This window comes from Pipistrellus hanaki (genome assembly GCF_964339955.1).
Source record: "Pipistrellus hanaki genome assembly, chromosome: 12".
NCBI classification, from domain to species: domain Eukaryota; kingdom Metazoa; phylum Chordata; class Mammalia; order Chiroptera; family Vespertilionidae; genus Pipistrellus; species Pipistrellus hanaki.
The window spans coordinates 27449752-27467564 of NC_140514.1; the positions used below are offsets into that span (position 1 = coordinate 27449752).

Sequence of the window (17813 nt, forward strand, 5' to 3'; positions counted from 1 at the left end):
CTGCCAATTTTATCTATTTTCATTCTTTTGTAGCTGCCACGGAGATCCTACTCTTGGTTAATGTTTTCCTACTTTGGGACATAATTTACATTGCTTAGGTACAATCAGATTCCAAGGATTCCTTCCTTGCTTACTTTCTGGTCACCCTGATTGGATTTGGATATTTATTCTTCAAAGTCTTCAAATATTTAAGGACAATCACTCGGGATATGCCCTATGTGCCGAAGGGTGATCTTGCTATTGATTACTTTCTAATTTCATTCTTAGAGGAAAAGCTAATGAAAAAAAGATTTCACAGACGAATAAATAACAAAAGTTAACTTTCAGAAAGGGTAAAGTGAAAATCATAATTAAAAAACTGAGAAGTCTTAAAAGGATAGGGATTGGCCTCCAACTCTCTCCCTGATGGTTCACAAACTCAGGGAGTTTCCCTGGTGAAATCTGAAACCGGTCCCTCTACCCAGAGGGACAAGCAGAAACCGAAGAGGCAGGCCGCTCCATATCGGAAGGTGACAGGTGTACTAAGCCGGGGAACTTACTCAGGCGGCTTGTCTTGGGTGGCTGCAAGACAAGACCTCCATCCAGATAGTTTACACAGGGGCCATAGCATGGCTCCGTCGCCTACTGTCCGGATGGTCTCAATACATTACTCTTTCAAGGTTGCTTCCCTCAGGCGGCAGCCTTCAACATCAAACTGTCATGTTCTCTGATCTTCCCTCCGTGCAGGTGCAGAAAGTCTGCGTCCTGGGATGCTTTCAGGAACGCGCGGGGCGGGGCGCAGGTAGTCGGCGCCGCCCACCCCGGAAGGCGCCGCCCACCCGGAAGGCACCGCCCACTCCGGAAGGCACCGCCCACCCGGAAGGCATCGCCCACCCCCGGAAGTCGCCGGCACTGGGTTCCCAGAGGCCGCCCCGTTTCCCCGTAGGCGCCCTCCTCCACCTCCAGCGATGCCAGGCACTTCCTCCCCGCCTGTCGCTCCCGCCGGCCACGACAGCAGCATGGCCGGTGCTGAGTTGCGGGCAGCGCTCGAGCAGAGGCTCGACGCCCTCGCCATCCGCACGGAGGTCGTGGAGCACCCGGAGGTGAGAAGCCGCCGCCGGGGCAGCCGGGCGGGCGCCGCTGCAGCGTCTTCCGGGCCGGGCCGCAGAAGCCACGGGGGCCGGGGTAGTGAGTGTGTCCCAGAAACGTCCATTTTAGGCATTCCCCAGATTCTAGTACGGAGAGGACCCGACAGCATCAAAGGCCTCTGGATTGGGGTTATGATGTCATATCGAGGACTAGAGCCACATGTTGAGAACTTGTGCATTGTAAACTGTTGTGAGATGCTGCTCAATTTGTCCATTTTATGAGAAAAGTCACCACGCAGAAAACTGTCTCTGCAGTAGCTACGATGCATCATGCACACCAGCAGGGCACCAGGGTTAGAGAGTTTGGTATTTTTAACATGGTTTAATGTATATAAAGATTTGCAAATATTTCACAGAACCAGTTGTAACTTGAGAGCTGTGGGTACATAACGTTTTTTTTTACCCAAAGCTTCAGTAACAGCTAATGGTAATAGCTAAATACGGTAATCTCCAAAGGGTAGAGAAATCCATTAGAAGTCTTCTCAACTTTATAATAATTTAACATCAAAACTATCATTTTCTCGGATCCTCTTCCCTCCCATATAGTCCGCATACGCTCCTTCTTGACCTGTGCATACTGCCAGCTTCCTGATGTTCTCTATTAGTCCAGGGTCTAATAGAGACCCCGCCCCCAACCACCCCCTCCCTGTGGCTATGTACTTGTAGATTGGAGGTTGTCACCTGATGTGGATGTAATGGGAGGGTAAGGAATCTGTGCTGTTATAAGCTTTCAATTTAAAGAAAACAAAAAGTATTTTAAGAATATGAGGGCTCGGTCAGTCAGCACACTGGAATAGAGAACCGACCTAAGATAAATTATTTGAGGTTCTGATATGAGTAATCGAGCTGGTAAAGACTTGTATTTCATAATCCAGGGTGAAATCCAGAGCATTGAGTACTTCCTAAACTTACTGTGTGTTTCCCCCCCCCCCCCAACGTTGCTGTTTTCACCCAGCAAGCAAAACATAACTGTGTATATATGCAGTGTGTGTATACATGCATATTATTTTTCAATTTCTCATGTGTCACTTTACAGGTGTTTACTGTTGAAGAAATGATGCCCCACGTCCAACATTTGAAAGGAGCACATAGCAAGAACTTATTTCTTAAAGACAAAAAGAAAAAAGGCTATTGGCTGGTGACAGTTCTTCATGACAGACAAGTTAACTTAAATGACCTTGCCAAGCAGTTAGGTGTCGGGAGTGGAAACCTGCGGTTTGCCGATGAAGCGGCCATGCTAGAAAAGCTGAAGGTTGGCTCCGGCTGTGCCACACCCTTGGCACTCTTCTGTGATGACGGAGATGTGAAATTTGTCCTGGATTCTGCTTTTTTGGAAGGTGGGCATGAAAAGGTATACTTTCATCCAATGACCAACGCTGCAACCATGGGGTTGAGCCCTGAAGACTTTCTTACATTTGTGAAGAAGACAGGACATGATCCCGTAATACTGCATTTTGATAATAACTAATTGGACTACTGTTTAGAATACATGTACATATGAAAGCTGTTTTTCTTATTTCTAATTTGTAAGAAACATTAAAAATAAGAATATTTAGCACCTTGGTTTGGTGACTACTTAAGTCATTTTAGGAGGGATATTTCATCTTAAAGCTGGTTTTAAAAAGATATATTGAGGTAGTGTTAGCTCAGATCCCTCTCCTCTCCCCACTTTTCACTCCCTATGACTCATTACAGAAATGCCCTCAAAAATTAAGAATAAGCCGAAACCAGTTTGGCTCAGTGGATAGAGTATTGGCCTGCGGACTGAAGGGCCCCAGGTTTGATTCCGGTCAAGGGCATATACCTTGGTTGTGGGCACATCCCCAATGGGGGGGTGTGCAGGAGGCAGCTGATCTGTTTCTAACTCTGTTTCGCTCATCGATGTTTCTAACTCCCTGTCCCTCTCTCTTCCTCTCTGTAAAAAATAAAATGTTTTAAAAAAAATTCAGAATAAATTAACACCAAAGATTAACATATCTTTGCTATTTATTGTACTTGAAAAAACAGCATATATAAAATTATGCATATGATAGTGCACATATAGGGAAAAATTAAGAGGAATATAAGTATATTGTTGATAATGGTTCTCTTTGGGGAATGAGGAATAAGGCAAACTGCCCAGCAAGATAATTAAAACAAACAGGACAAGAGCTAAACATTTGTGTTACTGGGTATTTGTTTTTAAGTGTTTTTTCTTGCCCTTCCTGGTTTGGCTCAGTGGATAGAGCATAAGCCTGTGGACTAAACTGCACTTGATTGGATTCCAGCCAAGGGCACATGCCTGGATTGTGGGCTCTATCCCCAGTAGGGGGCGTGCAAGAGGTAGCAGATCAATGATTCTCAACAGTGATGTTTTTGTGCCTCTTCCTCTCCCTCTCTGAAATTAGTAACATATTTTAAAAAACAGAAGTGGTTTTTCTTCAGGGAAAAAATAAGATAATTATATTTTTTTAAAAGTATCTCTTTAGAAAAGTTTCATCTAGAAAAACTCAAAATAGGGATGGAAAATGTTCTCATTTATACCATTGAAATTCTAAAACGCAGTAGAATATACACAGGCCATTGGAAGGATTTATTTAGTCTTTGTTCAAAGGTTAGAAATGTGAATATGAACAAGTTTCTTGTCTTCTGGAATATATTGAATTTTACTCATCACCTTTTCAGTTATGGTATATGAAAAGTGTAAGATGCCAGGATTATGTATTGTCACTTGTTACATAGAAGGTATTTAAAAAATAGAGTGAGGAAAATTGACTTTTTTTCACCTCACTTAAAACCTTTCATCAGTTGAGGGTCTGACTAGACTACAGAAATAGTCTATAGGTCTTATCACAAGAATTCTCATTTTCCTCTAAGTTTGACCACTCAAAAAATAATTTCCCCTTGGTAGAGATACTGTATTTAATTTATACTAATTTGTGTTACTGAAAGGCAAAGTACAAGTAAAAACGTGTCATTTATTGTTATACCAGAGGCCCAGTGCACAGATTTGTGCACCGATAGGGTCCCTCAGCCTGGCCTGTAACCTCTCGCAATCTGGGACCCCTCAGGGGATGTCGGAGAGCTGGTTTTGGCCTGATCCCTGCAGGCCAGGCTGAGAAACCCCTCGGTGCACAGTGCACCAGGCTTCTAATATGCTTACAAGATCTTTAATTTCTTCCCACCCTGCCCGGCTCCCTCTGAGATTCATCAGTCTGTTCCATGTTTCCATGCCTGTGTGTTGAGTGTCTGCCCCCTGGTGGTCAGTGTGCATCATACTGATGGTTGAACAGTTGCTTAGACTTTTCTATATGTAGATGATTAGAAGCTATAAGTCTATGGCAGAATTTTTATAAAATATAGAACAGATTTAAGAGATGTGGAATAATAAACACTTCATAAATGATAACTTTATCCTGATTTGCCATGTTAGTTTTTACCTACTGTATCTCTAAGAGTAAGTTTTAGGTTGCTTTGCATATAAAATGAAGATTTAATGAATAGATCCAAAGACCTTAGATAAGTGGTCTAATTGCCCTTCCCCACCTCTGACAAACAGTTCCAGAAAGAATGACCTGCTCAAGGACACAAGGCTGGTTGCCATCTCTAACATACTGCTTCCAATGGCTATGAGTGAAGATGAGATACTGATTTGTACAATCTATGGTTTATTGATTTTTTATTTTAGAAATATTGATTTGTTGTTCTACTTATTTATGCATTTATTGGTTGGTTCTTGTATGTGCCCTGTCCAGGGATAGAAGAGAACCATAACCAACAAACTGAGCAACCCAGCTAGGGCTGAAAAATCTCTTAATGTATTTAAACCTGTTTTGGAATTGACAACTGATACTCTTTTTCTCCTTCTCCCAAAACCTCTAAACCCCATCCCAAAATGATTAGGACACAATCATCTAAATAAGGTTATGGGTTATGTGAAAATTGGTTTTTCAGGGCAAAGGCTAAATCATATTTTACAAATTTTAAATGATTACTAACCATTTGTTATAAAAATCACCTTTGCTTTATTTTTTATATCAGTTTGATAAGCAAATGTTAAGCCAAGCTATTTTTTTTTAAAAAGTTAAAAACTAAAATAAAAAAGTGATGTTTTTAAAAAAGATAAACAATGGTGTCATTATAAACTGGATTTCTGTGGCTGATATTAGGTACTGCCAAACATTTTGCTATTCAACTTCAGATCCCTCAGTAGCCTTACTCTGAAAGGAAATGTTACAGCTTTTATATTATTTGATTTGGTATTTAATAACATTTATAAGTACAATGGCAAACATCAAAAGAGAAACCTTAGTAGAAAAGAAAAAGACAATTTTTAACCAGGTTTTGTTAATGGGTGTTATAAGTGCAACTTTATCTATAAGCATTCCGTTTAAGGCATTTTCATTGTCCAAATATTTCAACATGTTTGATATTATAAAACGGGCTCCTTTTGTATTATTCATTCAAGACTTAAAAAAAAAATCTCAGGACTAAGTATAGCAAAAAATAAAAATAAAAAAATGATCACTTTTCTCCTAAGTAACTTAAAATACAAGTCATTTAGCATACATTATTCCGCATTGTAATCCAGATTTGGTACAATATCTTTTTCACTTCCTGACATAAACTGTTAAGACAGTGCAGGCTGTAATACTTCATTTGTGAGGTGGCTGCAATTCTGTAATGTGCACAGTGATTTTTAAGTAGGCTCTTACCATGCCTTGCATGAAAGGTGCTACATACAAACCTGTTTTGTGAACTCTTTGGTAACCACCAGTTCAAAAACTTGGACCAAAATTTCCACATGGCCAGATCTGAAGCACTTTATTGGAGTTCTAGGCCAAAACTCTTACCCTGTATATTAAATTCTTCGGTGTTTTTTGGGGGTGGGGTCAGGTGCGGGGGTTAGGTGTCGATTTAGAATAAAACCAGATAATTAAAAGCATGCCAGGCTCCAGTAAAAAAGGCCCCAGTTAGTTTCTAGTTAGCCACACTATTTTGTTTAAGGAAAAAGAGTGACTTCCTACTAAGTTTGCTTCCAATGATGCCTTTTGGAGAAAGTAAAATATTCGTGTGGTTATTATTTAGTCCTTTCTTGAATTGTTATGAAAAGGGGGATGAATATAATTGAGACTATTCCTACTTTTGCAGTTTCAAGTGTTCCCTTGGTTGTTGCTTTAACCGGGCTTTCTTACAGCCAGCCTACGCAGATTCAGTACTTTACGGGCTGCCTTAGCGTTTCCTACTTGAAGGGATAATGTGCTGCTTATGTGAGCAGCTCTCTGTTTTAGGACATCTGTAACCTGGACAGGCCAAGCTGTGATATCAGTCACCCCCATTGGGCCACCTCCTGCTCATTAATTTCGATTTTCAGTAAGTGTCCGGGGATGTGTCCTACTTGTGCAAATTAGAAGCTAGTTAATATAAACCTAAATTACTCACTGTATTTTAGCTAAAACATAACTTCTATATTTATTTTCCATTTATCCACCTAAAAACGAGTTTACATTTTTTACATGTAAGTGTCTCCAGACTGCCATGATGCCCAATGATCAATTTGATACTTGAATCTAGGGAGTCATGATGGAGAGAGATCTTTCAAAGTCTAGAGAATACGTTTTAAATATGTCTGTTGTGTAATAACTATATTTTAGTAAGAATCCTTTGTATTTACACTACACAGCACCTTTCAGCCAAGACTTTAAAAGCGATTTAACTTTACAGCCCTATTTGGTGGCAAGGCCTAAGTTAAATAGTGGCTAAGTTAAACCAAGTTTGCTAATTTCCATTTAGTTTCTGGTCAACTATACATTCTGTCTTTTCATTAATGGTCTTTCTGAAAGTAGACTCTGATCACAACATAGCTACTGGCCTACCCCCTCCAAAAAAGATAAATATACACGAGAGAAAAAAAGGTGGAGGAGGGAGAAAAGGAAGAGAGAGGGAGGGAGGGAGAGCAAAACAACACATTTCTCATGACATCTAGGTTAGTTATAAACACACAGTTCACATAAACTACACACAAGAATATGAATTATTCCAAAAAGATTTTTAGAGCTGGTAATGAGAGCATAAGAAGTACACTGTTAAAATCAAAAAGTCAATATCTTCCTCACTTAAGACCTTTAAGATTATTCTGATATTTATGTTAAATAATGAATTTGCATTAACAGGTATCAATGCATTTTTTTGATTTTGTAAGAAAATAAAACTGTGATATAAAATTGGAACTACAAAAAGAACTGATGTTTCCCTGGGTTAAATTAATTAAATCTACTTTTTTTGTGCTTCTTTCAAATGTTTAAAGTAACAAATGCATACAAATATTTCAAAAGTACCAATAATAGTTACCAACTTTTAATGTAATATTATAAAGGACAAAACCAGAAAAATTCTTATTAAGTGATAATCTTAAGAATAAGTGAGTTCCTGGCAAAATGCAGATCATAGTAAGTTATTTACATTATATTTGCCATAGAAAACTTAAGCAACAGTCAGCTCTCAAGTTAAAAAAACAAACATACATAACCCAATACTAAAGAGGGGAAATGAGTTAAAATACAACTTTATCTTGGGAATGCCATTTACTGGAAAACCACCTTACTTAAAAGTTTCAGGAAAACACTCTTTACTTAATTTGAATGCTTAGTGTTGCTTATTGGGGAATATGGGGAGATTAATATCACTGTAAATTTTTTATAACTCCTATCTCATTATGGATTTTTCAGATTTATCGTATAAACCGAATTTCTTATTCAATGCACTAAAATAATTGGCTTAAAAAAAAAAATACGAACACATGCAGTCTGCTAACCAAATAAGACTCTGGCATGCCAAAACCAAGGTTCTCTGTATCTTGATATATAGTACATTCCACAACATACTACAGCATTTGATTTAGATTACACAACTAAATATAAATCACTAGATTTTTGCTAATTCTTAGCAGAAGCATTAAGCAAACATGAATCAATTCATAAACAAATGATGAAAGAAGTAGGTTGTTCTTGGAGTACTTCTTGAAACCTCAAAACACTTGGTCCTTAGCGAGAGAACATCCTTTATTCAGTAGATCTTAATAGTACAATGTATAGTGAGTCCTAAAACCTTCTAAAAATTTTGGCAGTTGACTCCAGTAGTGCTCCTTGATTCAAGGAAGGAAGGAAGGTTTGTGTTTCTTGCCTGCTCTAGTCACGCAGAATTGTATAAAGTCTCCTTAAAGATTTAAAAAAGTGATTTCTATAGTTGGGTGTCTTGTTACTTCAGAAATAAAGGCTTCATACTGAGAAAATGAAGGACACTTTTCTCTCTGTATTTAGTTGAAAGGTAGAAAGAAGAAAGAAAATATAAGAAAAGCTTAAAGATAAGAGATATAAAATACAGAGCAGCCACTACAAGAACAGCATGCACCAGATATTTCTATAGGAATGAGAGTGACAGTAAGTCAGAGACATGTTTTCCTTAAATGGCATTTAGTTTACCCTCAATTACCAAGAACACTGTGGCAAAGTTGTACTCCTACCACAAAAAAGAAAAAAGAAAAAGACTTCACACTGAAACAGGAATTTCTAAGACATTACTCACTACTAAGATTAAATTGAGGGAAAAAATAATTCTTAAAGGTTTGCTTCCTGTGTGACAGGCAAAAAACAATGGCAATCAAATCATCTTGCTTTACGAGTAAACAGGACAGAAGTCATGAATCAATTAAGCAAGCAATATTTACATCTGTTAATGCAATGTGCACTTGTTTTTATACTTAATGCTGTTAGTTTGCATAAATGAGACTGATCTCATTTACATTTTGAGTAAGAAACTCACCACTTGGCCCACATGTCATGTAGTGGGTAATAGAATTAGGAGCTTTGTGGCTCCCTAGACCTGCTTTTTGAATTTCTGCTTTCTTGTACTTTGTCCACATCTGCAGGAAAAAAGCATTTCATGTTATTTAATCAAAAGTTAAACATAATACAATTCATGAAGATAAGAAACTAAAGAGTTCTCATTGAACAGGGCAAGGAGAAGGAATCTAACTCTGGGAAATCCTTTCATCTGATAGACATCTCATTACTTCAAGACTGGTTTTCATATTTAAAAGCTAGAAATAATATGCCTCCTAGTGTCAAAAAGTACTTATTATGTTTATGTACTAAATGGTCATATATAGTTGTAAAGTAAAAAGTAATCTTGCGTGCAGTGGCAGAAACATCTACAATGAAATATTTGTATTACTTACTAAGAAAACCTGGGCTTGAGGCATATTTTGTAGGCAAATGATATACCTTGTTACACTGTAATAGCTAAAATTGTTTTGGTTATAGGGGACCCAATACGTAACAGTGTTAATTTTCAATGTCACACAAATAATATTGGCATAATTTCTAGAAGCCTAGGAATAGAAACTATGCAGTTTCATCTAAAATTAGGGTATCTGAATCTCACATCGTTTTTCAAATAATCTTTTGTGAAGTCATAGGATTTTTATGGAGATGTCTTAGAAGAAAAACATGTAGCTGCTCAATTGAGTCAGTGTTTTAATTTTATCTTTAAAAATGTATTTAATTGGGGGCATCTTTCTAAGATTTCACTTATACTAATATAGTGTTCTGAGAGACTTTTATGACTCCACAGTTTATGATAGTTTCTGGAGGAAATCTAATCTGTATTCTTAGACAATCATCAAGATACATAGACATGGTATGTATCTGTCTCACATGCACAGTGTGTATCTTCTTTTTGAAAATGTGCTGTATATATAACTATAGCTATTTGGGTTGTAAATACTTCTTTACTGTAAAAGTAATTTTTAAAAATAATCACAGTTTTTAATATAATAGCACATGATTTCTCAATGTATGAAATTTAAAATTTAATATTTTAAATTAAAAATATATGGCCAGATTTATAATATTTAAAAAGTTGAAATAAAATTTGACTCAATGTGGTAAAGAAATAATAATTTTTATATTTGCATGATATATGTCTTCCATCTAATCTCACCTGCATTTGCCATTAATTTTTATTACTATGCTATGAAAAAATAAAAGAAGGCATACCAAAAACATTTGAAATGTCAGAATTGAGTATAAAACAAATGACAATAAAATAGATGGATGTATTCACACAGAAAATATATTAGGTGGTACTAAAAATATAAAAATTTCCTGATTGATTATCTGCTCTAGCACTACTTTTAGTATGAGCTGGCTATAAGAAAAGTAGTATGGTCAAAGGTGTAAGTATTGATAGAAGGGGCCTTGGTTCAATTAATAACAATAATTAACAACATGTTAATTTCCTTCCTCTTTAGAAAATTACATTTCAAAGCGTTCCTTTCAGCTGCCAGGCTGTTATTAACAGAAATAGTTAGGCTAAATCAAAATGGCAAAAACATTCCAGAGACAGAGCGAAGATTTACTCCTCCAGGGATGAGTGAGAGTTATGAGTTTTTATTTTTGTTTTACTCTGGGAGATTCAAGTATAGCTGATTCTGCTTTTAAAGGACCACAGCAAGAGACAATTTTAAAGTTTATGACACCAGAGTCAAAGTTAGCAAATATTTTCGCTATTTTATATGGTTATTTTTTAGCTACAAATCATATTTATTCTTAAATTTGTTCTACTAAAAGTACACCTATTAATTTAAGTGTGGTTACAAATCCTAATATTTTATTTTAGCACAATGTACTCATTTTAGAAAACTTTTTTAGGAAAGACATACCATTTAATAATAAATTATAAAATCTTAGAAGTACCAATCTTTACCACTTTGTAAACTTGCTACCCTTTTTAACAGAAGTAAAAATGCAAATTTTCAACACTTTGTGTATGATTGTTTTATTTCTCTTTGACTCTATTAAAAAAAAAAAACACTAGAAAAACTCTTAACTGGTTCTAGGTAAAAATTAATCTCGAAGGAAGATGAAGAAAAGTGCAGAAAAGAAATAAAATACATAGAAAATGCTCCTTGTTACTGTAAAAGTCACATTTAAATTTGATGGGTTTTTTTTAAGAATTACACTAAATTTATTAATATTAACAATGTTTTAAATCTGAACAATTTTATAAATATGGGCAGTAGTTAATACTTGCTACATAAAGCTATTAACTATTTGAACATAAAAAAGGACAGAAGGCATAATTAAATGGCAAAAGAAAAGGACTTTTTTTTTTTTTTTACATATTTTCCTATACATGTGCAATATGTGGTGCACATTCTGGAAATAAAAGAAAAGGTCCAGCCTTCATGGCTCAGTGGTTGAGCGTCGACCTATGAGCCAGGAGGGCATCGTTCGGTTCCAGATCAGGGCACATGCCCAGGTTGTGGGCTTGATACCCAGTAGGGGGGCATATTTCTATCTCTCTCTCCCTCTTCCTTCCTCTCTGAAATCAATTAAAAGAAATATATATTTTTAAAAGAAATATTTCTTAGAAAAAGAAAGGAATGAGAAGGGGAGAGGGAGGAAATGAGCATTCTTTTTTGGAAGCAACAAAGTATGAGTTGGGCCCTAGCTGGTTTTGCTCAGTGGATAGAGCATCAGCCTGCAATCTGATGGGACCTGTGTTCGATTCCAGTTGAGGGCACATGCCCGGGTTGCAGGCTCCATCCCCAGCAGGGGTCATGCAGGAGACAGCCAGCCAATGATTCTCTCTCATCGTTGTTGTCTCTATCTCTCCCTCTCCCCTTCCTCTCTGAAATCAATAAAATTTAAATTAAAAAAAAAAAAAAAAACACCAAAAAACAAAAACAAAGTATGACTTGGAAATGCTTTCTTGGTAAATACAGCATGCAACTGTCTTAACATGCTTCTAAAAGTAACAATCTCTTATCAGGCGGCAAGAAATGAGAGAGGAGCATGTATTGTTAAGGTTTTTAAAGTCATGCAGAAAATGTACAATGCAATTAATATTTCATGCAGGCTTTGGTGTAGTCACACATTCACATTTATATACAAGCCATCATGTACAGCCAAACACTATGCCACGATTTGGGAAAAAAGAAAAAAAAAAAATGAACCTTGCCAAATACTTTTCAACAGCAGCTCTTCAAGTCAGATTAGAGAAGCATAGTACATATCAAATGACATCAGGATTATACTGTGCAGTTTTGATCATACACAACCATATTCATACCAAACAGTCTGATTATCCTCAGAAACCAACAATGCAGCTTCTGTGTCATCAGGACAGAGGCATGCAGGAGTGGTAAGATTGCTGCTACCTACAGAAGACTGTGGGTTACAGTTACCACGGATCTGATTATCAGAAAACTGTTCATTATCTTTCTGTGAAGCTTTATCCAAAGAGGCAGAAGCCTGGTCAGTTACTCTGGTGACTGGCCTGGGAGGTAACCCACTGATGTTACTAACTAACTCTGTATTCAGGGATAAAAATGGCTGAGAAGGATGAGTAAATGACTCTATACTATCTTTAGCTGACACTGCAAGTGTGTCATTAGACATATTCATAGTGGCAAAAGTTTGGTTTATAAAATGTGGCCTTTCTGTTGAGTCTCTAGCCTGGGCATATAGAGACTCATGCTCATCTGTAACTAAATCAATGTGTGCACGAGAACCTACGTAATATATTGGGCTGTGGCATTTATGGGAAGACCACTGGTGTAAACGGTACTCACTAGATGCTGCAGTGATGTGGCTATCAGCAACAGCTGGTGATGAGTCAACTGACATAGGCAGTCTACTGTCCTTGGTCAGAAAATCATGGATGCTTGTCCTTCGAGTAGTCCCTTCCGCAGTAGAGATCACACTGCTGGCACGAGGTAAAGTGGCATAAGGATTACTATCTTTTGATTGTCGTGACAAAGAAGATTCTTTTACCAGTTTCATCTTTCCTTGAGTGCCTGGTGTAGGTTTTCCTGGAGAACTAACAGAGCAGGTATCTTCAGTCTTCTGAGGGCCAGGTCTCACAAACGGTTCCAGTTTAGTGGTCCGTCTATCATAGAAGTCTCCTGGGCTTTTTCCACTTACTGACCTGGCCAGGCCACAGCTAACGGGTTTGCTTTTTCCCAAAAAGTCAGAAGAGACAGACAAACTTTTCATTACTTCATCTAAAAGGTTATCTTGGCTTGAGGACTTTATCTGTTAAAAAAAACAAAGCAGATTAATGAATATCAGGTATGCTTTTACTTTCCTGATATATTAGACTGCATAATATAAAACTGCTAGTATTCTAAACACTCCTTATTTTTAAAAAATGCTCTAAAGTCCGCTCTGGCTGGTATGTCTCAGTGGTGGAGCAGCGGCCTGTGCACTGAAGGGTCTCGGGTTCAATTCCGATCAAGGGCTCACAGTGCCCTCCCCCACACTGTGAGGCACGTGTGGGAGGAAACCAATTGATGTGTCTTTCTCAAACAGATGTTTCTCTCCTTCCCTCCCCTTCCACTCTCTAGAAATCAATGGAAAAATACCATCGGGCATTAACAACAACAAAAAAGCTCTCAAGTTCAGTCACAGACATTTAACTTGTAATGCCCATCTAAATTAAGGTCACCTATAAAACTCACCTGTATTGAGGTAAGCTTGTTGCTTTCTTCCAAAAACTGTTGTAGAGTAACAACTTCACTTCCAGGGGAACCAGTTTTGATCTTGTGATGTGCTCGACTCTCCGTTTCAGGCACTTTGTGCTGGAGCGCTGGACTTGATCGGGTCTGTCTTTTCAAGTACTGGATTGGACTGCTACCACTGCTGGACCAAGCCTCATGATCATGAAGCAAGCTAAATTCCCCACTGCTATGGCTTTGTGGTCTGCTCTGGATATTAACTGCACCTGCTTTCGGAGTAAATGGTGTGTTAAGAGTTCAATAATAGAAATGAGATTTAAACTATATAAGTAATAAGATTTGTTGACTGGGTTCTTACAAAGAGCCAAACTGACTTTCAAGCTTTACTCAGAAATGCTTAGTAACTATGTTTATCTTTTAAGTTTAACAACTGCCAGATTATTTTGTCTACCATAAAGATAGGGCACATCTGAAACAATTGTTGAAATTTAAATACAGGTTCAGCCGGGACCGGTTTGGCTCAATGGATAGAGCGTCGGCTTGGGGACTGAAGGGTCCCGGGTTCGATTCCGGTCAAGGGCATGTACCTTGGTTGCGGGCATATCCCCAGTAGGGGGTGTGCAAGAGGCAGCTGATCGATGACTCTCTCTCATTGATGTTTCTGGCTCTCTATCTCTCTTCCTTCCTCTCTGAACAAAATCAATAAAATATATTTAAAAAAAAAAAAAAAAAAAAAAATTTAAATACAGGTTCAAATACAAGTTGACCCTGAATAACATGGGATTAGGGGTGCTGGCCCCTTCCACTTCCTTTTTCAAGGGTCAACTGTAACTGTAAACCACCTCACAATTTGGAACAAAACATGACTATAGAAATTTTAAATTATTTCTGAATGTTAAAACCAAAAACTATTCTAAATGCTAAAAATTCTAATGCTTTGCCTTTCTTAAAGTTTTATCTATTAATCCTTAATAAATGACTTTAAAGGAAAAAATTTTTAATTAAATAGGCATATAAGGAAAGTCATGCTTTCCACTGTTGGTATGGTGGCCACTCAGTTGAGTAACTGTATAGAATGCAAATTACTAGTTCTGGGAAAAATCTATCTAAAGCTTATGCTATTCCTTAACAATGATAATTGATTTTGATCAAAAGCAAACTGATACAATATTGAGATAGAAAATGCAACTTTCCATGGTTTTCTAATCACAAAAGAGTAAAGTAGGTCATGAAAGTATGTGGCTCAAGTTCTGTAATAATTTTACAGAAATAAGATTTTCTTAAATTTTCAAGTACTTCTTCTATTTTTTCCTACTGGCTATACAAAATGATTATAAAAATTCAAAAATCCCTCCTTTTTTCCAGATCCTAGCAAAAAAGTCATAGCATTAATGATAAAAAAAAAAAAAAAAAAAAACTAAAATGGAGACAAAGGATTTTATAATGCAAAGAGCAATGGAATAAATGCATTGACTCTAATTTGGCAATTCTGGAGTGTACAGAAGAGCATTTTAATAAACGTTTATAATCCACTAAACAATTCCAGAATCTGAGTAGGCAGTATACCTTTAAGGAAAAAGATATTAGTCAAGGCTTCCAGACAGACATTACATAAAAGCCGTACCTGAAATGTATATTTAAAAACTAAGGGAAAAAATTGAAATAATTCTTAGATGAGCTATATGCATCCACTTGGCTCTTGTTTCACATATATACACACACAATTGCCTTATCAAATTAAAAAATACATTTCCCCCTATTTCATGGGATAAATTAAGTGTATGTAAAACTCTTTCTGTAATGTGAGTTCAATGTACAAGCATCATGAGAAAATTAAGGACAACCATGTTAATGAGAAAGATAAAACATAAGTAAAATAAGACCTACAGATATTTTTGAAGTATAAATTATAAAATATTTTATCTGTGAAAGATAAAAAATGGAAACCAAAATAACTGCTCCTGTTTTTACATTTACATACATTGAAATATGTTAAAAGTATAAAATATTCCAAGAAACTATGTCCCAAACAGATGATTTGGATCTCACACTTTACTCTAGAAACTTCATCGATCTCCCTTTTAAATGTGGAAATGGATGGAACATATTAATAAATTTACCTACAGCATACCTTTAACTTCATGGAGTGAGGCGTTATTATTGCTATTGCTAGTGGATGTCCTGCCACTATCAAGGCTGGCTGGTCTCGAAGCTAAATGAAAAAATCAGGAGAAAAGAGTGATAAAACTTGCAGTGATGACACTGAACTTCACGTTCTGATCACAGAAAGCTTTGAGGAAGTGATCATGCATGCTTGCACACATCGAGCATGCCCACCCCTAGCTGCATTGTATACATTAGAGAGCAAAGACATTCCCACATGGTTTAGTAAGATAGGGCACGTCTGAAACAATTGCTAAAATTCAAATAAAAGAAGATAAATTGCATATTTAGATTTGAATATGATTTCTAGAAGGATAGTAGGACTATTTTAAATTAATAGAGTGACATGCCAAAAAAAAGGTGCTAGTGATTATGTCACTTACAACAGATCAAAGAACCCTGCACATTGCAAAGATGCTACAAACAGGAGGAATATGAGCATCTGTAGTTAATGTTTTGTATCCCTATCCATAGAAGAGAAACAACCGAATAGTTAACATGACCCTATCCTATTTCTTAAAATCCTGCTTTCATATGAAATTCCTTTTACATGTTATCCACTTATTGTTAATAATTTAGTTTGGTAAGATATGATTTTCCAGACAGAAATTTAAAAACCTGAAATGCTTGACATTGCAGAATATGGTTTCTTAAAAGTTTATATTTTCTTAAAGTAAATATGGTAAAAAGTATTCAGAACTTTAAACTTATAACAAAATGGCAACAAAATTACCTTTAAGCATTGTGCAGGAATACTTTATAAATGACCTGGACTAAAATAGAGACTATTTAGATGAAACAGTAACATAAAAGGGGTAAAGAGAAGTATTAGATTTGAAGAAATGGCAGAGGTATGAGGTGCAGGTTAGATAAAACATGCTTGCTGGCAATGCACATTCAGATTCAATGCAACATTCTATAGTTAATTTGTATTGTCTAAATAAAGTTCATATCTTACCATGAACTCTTGATCCTGTACTAGAATCATCACTAATACCGTGTGGACTTATATCTTCAAAGGATGTAGCATCTACATAAAATATCAAAATAGATATTAAAGTATTTCTTAACAAAATAACAATAACAGCAACAACAAAAAACACCAACTTTGCAAAATTTTATTTACTCAGAATATGGAAAAGTCTTTTTTAATTACATATAATACATCTCTGTCTAATATATTTTAGACGCAACCAAACACTGGAACTGGAGCAATAAAAATAGCTCTGATGAGAGTTTACTCGCCAATGGAACAGTCTCCGTGGCCCTGCAAAGCAAGAGCCTCGGTTGTTCTACATGTTTTTCTCTGTTTGAAGTCGTAGTGTTTTCTTTTTCTTTTTCTTTTTCTTTTTTTTTTTTAAGCTTCTATTAGTGGCTCCTTTTCTCAAACTTTACTTGCTTTGCTTTTTCTTTTCTTGTCAGTTCATTAGCTGTTTATTATCAAAAGCTTAGGAAAAAATTTAGTTATTTTATGTCTTAAATTTTTTAAAATGCTTTCAAAATTCCCTCAAATCAAAGCCAGATTGTTTTGATAATTATTTCCCTTTGCTACTGTCAAAAAGTACACACGGGAAAGTCAAATGAAAATTTCTGTTGCCAACAGTTCCACAACAGGGCAAATAGCAGACGGCCTATACCTTTATTATTAACCAACTGCTTGGATCTGAAGCCTGCAGAAGAGTTGACAGTTGAAAAGTTGATTGCTGTAGTGGAGAAGGCCATAGCTCCCAATTCTTTTCTCCTTTTACCCGTTGAAATATCATCCGGAACCTCCAGATTCTCAGTACTACCTGTCCACTGTCCTCCTGCTAGGACCATGGACTGCACCAGGTCATTCATGGCTGGGATGCAAATGAAAGCAAATGAATCAGCATGGTTAATGTTCTTGCTCTTGTTTCTCTTTTGTATTATAAATGACCTGGGGGTTTTTCCCTATGGATTAATGCAAGTGAAAATAAAAAACTAACCACAATATCATTCAAATTATGACATGCATTCAGCTGAATGAAATGAACAGGCCAAAG

At 36.6% G+C, this 17813-nt stretch overlaps 2 protein-coding genes across 9 annotated transcripts in view; one reads left to right on the forward strand and one right to left on the reverse strand.

Annotated features, from left to right (window-relative positions):
- The first annotated feature begins 893 nt into the window (after positions 1-893).
- LOC311631041 (prolyl-tRNA synthetase associated domain-containing protein 1) lies at positions 894-2690 on the forward strand. The gene is made up of 2 exons (XM_084900827.1): positions 894-1082; positions 2164-2690. The coding sequence occupies exons 1-2, from the start codon at positions 948-950 to the stop codon at positions 2593-2595; spliced, it is 567 nt and encodes a 188-aa protein (XP_084756953.1). The 5' UTR covers positions 894-947; the 3' UTR covers positions 2596-2690.
- Positions 2691-5418: 2728 nt separating this feature from the next.
- Positions 5419-17813, reverse strand: part of CCDC88A (coiled-coil domain containing 88A) — a 97184-nt gene continuing 84789 nt past the window's right edge. For 3 of the 8 annotated variants that reach the window (XM_084900794.1, XM_084900796.1, XM_084900793.1), the window contains 7 exons: positions 17427-17630; positions 16748-16819; positions 15758-15838; positions 13630-13895; positions 12742-13204; positions 8928-9027; positions 5419-8415 (listed from right to left, as the gene is read on the reverse strand). In XM_084900794.1, the coding sequence (XP_084756920.1) occupies positions 8963-9027; positions 12742-13204; positions 13630-13895; positions 15758-15838; positions 16748-16819; positions 17427-17630 (1151 nt within the window). In that variant the 3' untranslated portion in view covers positions 5419-8415; positions 8928-8962. Of the gene's footprint in view, positions 8416-8927; positions 9028-9992; positions 13205-13629; positions 13896-15757; positions 15839-16747; positions 16820-17426; positions 17631-17813 lie in introns of those variants that run through there. The other 5 variants (XM_084900789.1, XM_084900791.1, XM_084900795.1 and 2 more) reach the window with 4 other exon arrangements.

Coding starts and splice junctions, on each gene's coding strand:
- LOC311631041 (XM_084900827.1), top strand. CDS start 948: ATGCCAGGCACTTCCTCCCCGCCTGTCGCTCCCGCCGGCCACGACAGC. Junction 1,083..2,163: donor AGGTCGTGGAGCACCCGGAG/GTGAGAAGCCGC, acceptor GTCACTTTACAG/GTGTTTACTGTTGAAGAAAT.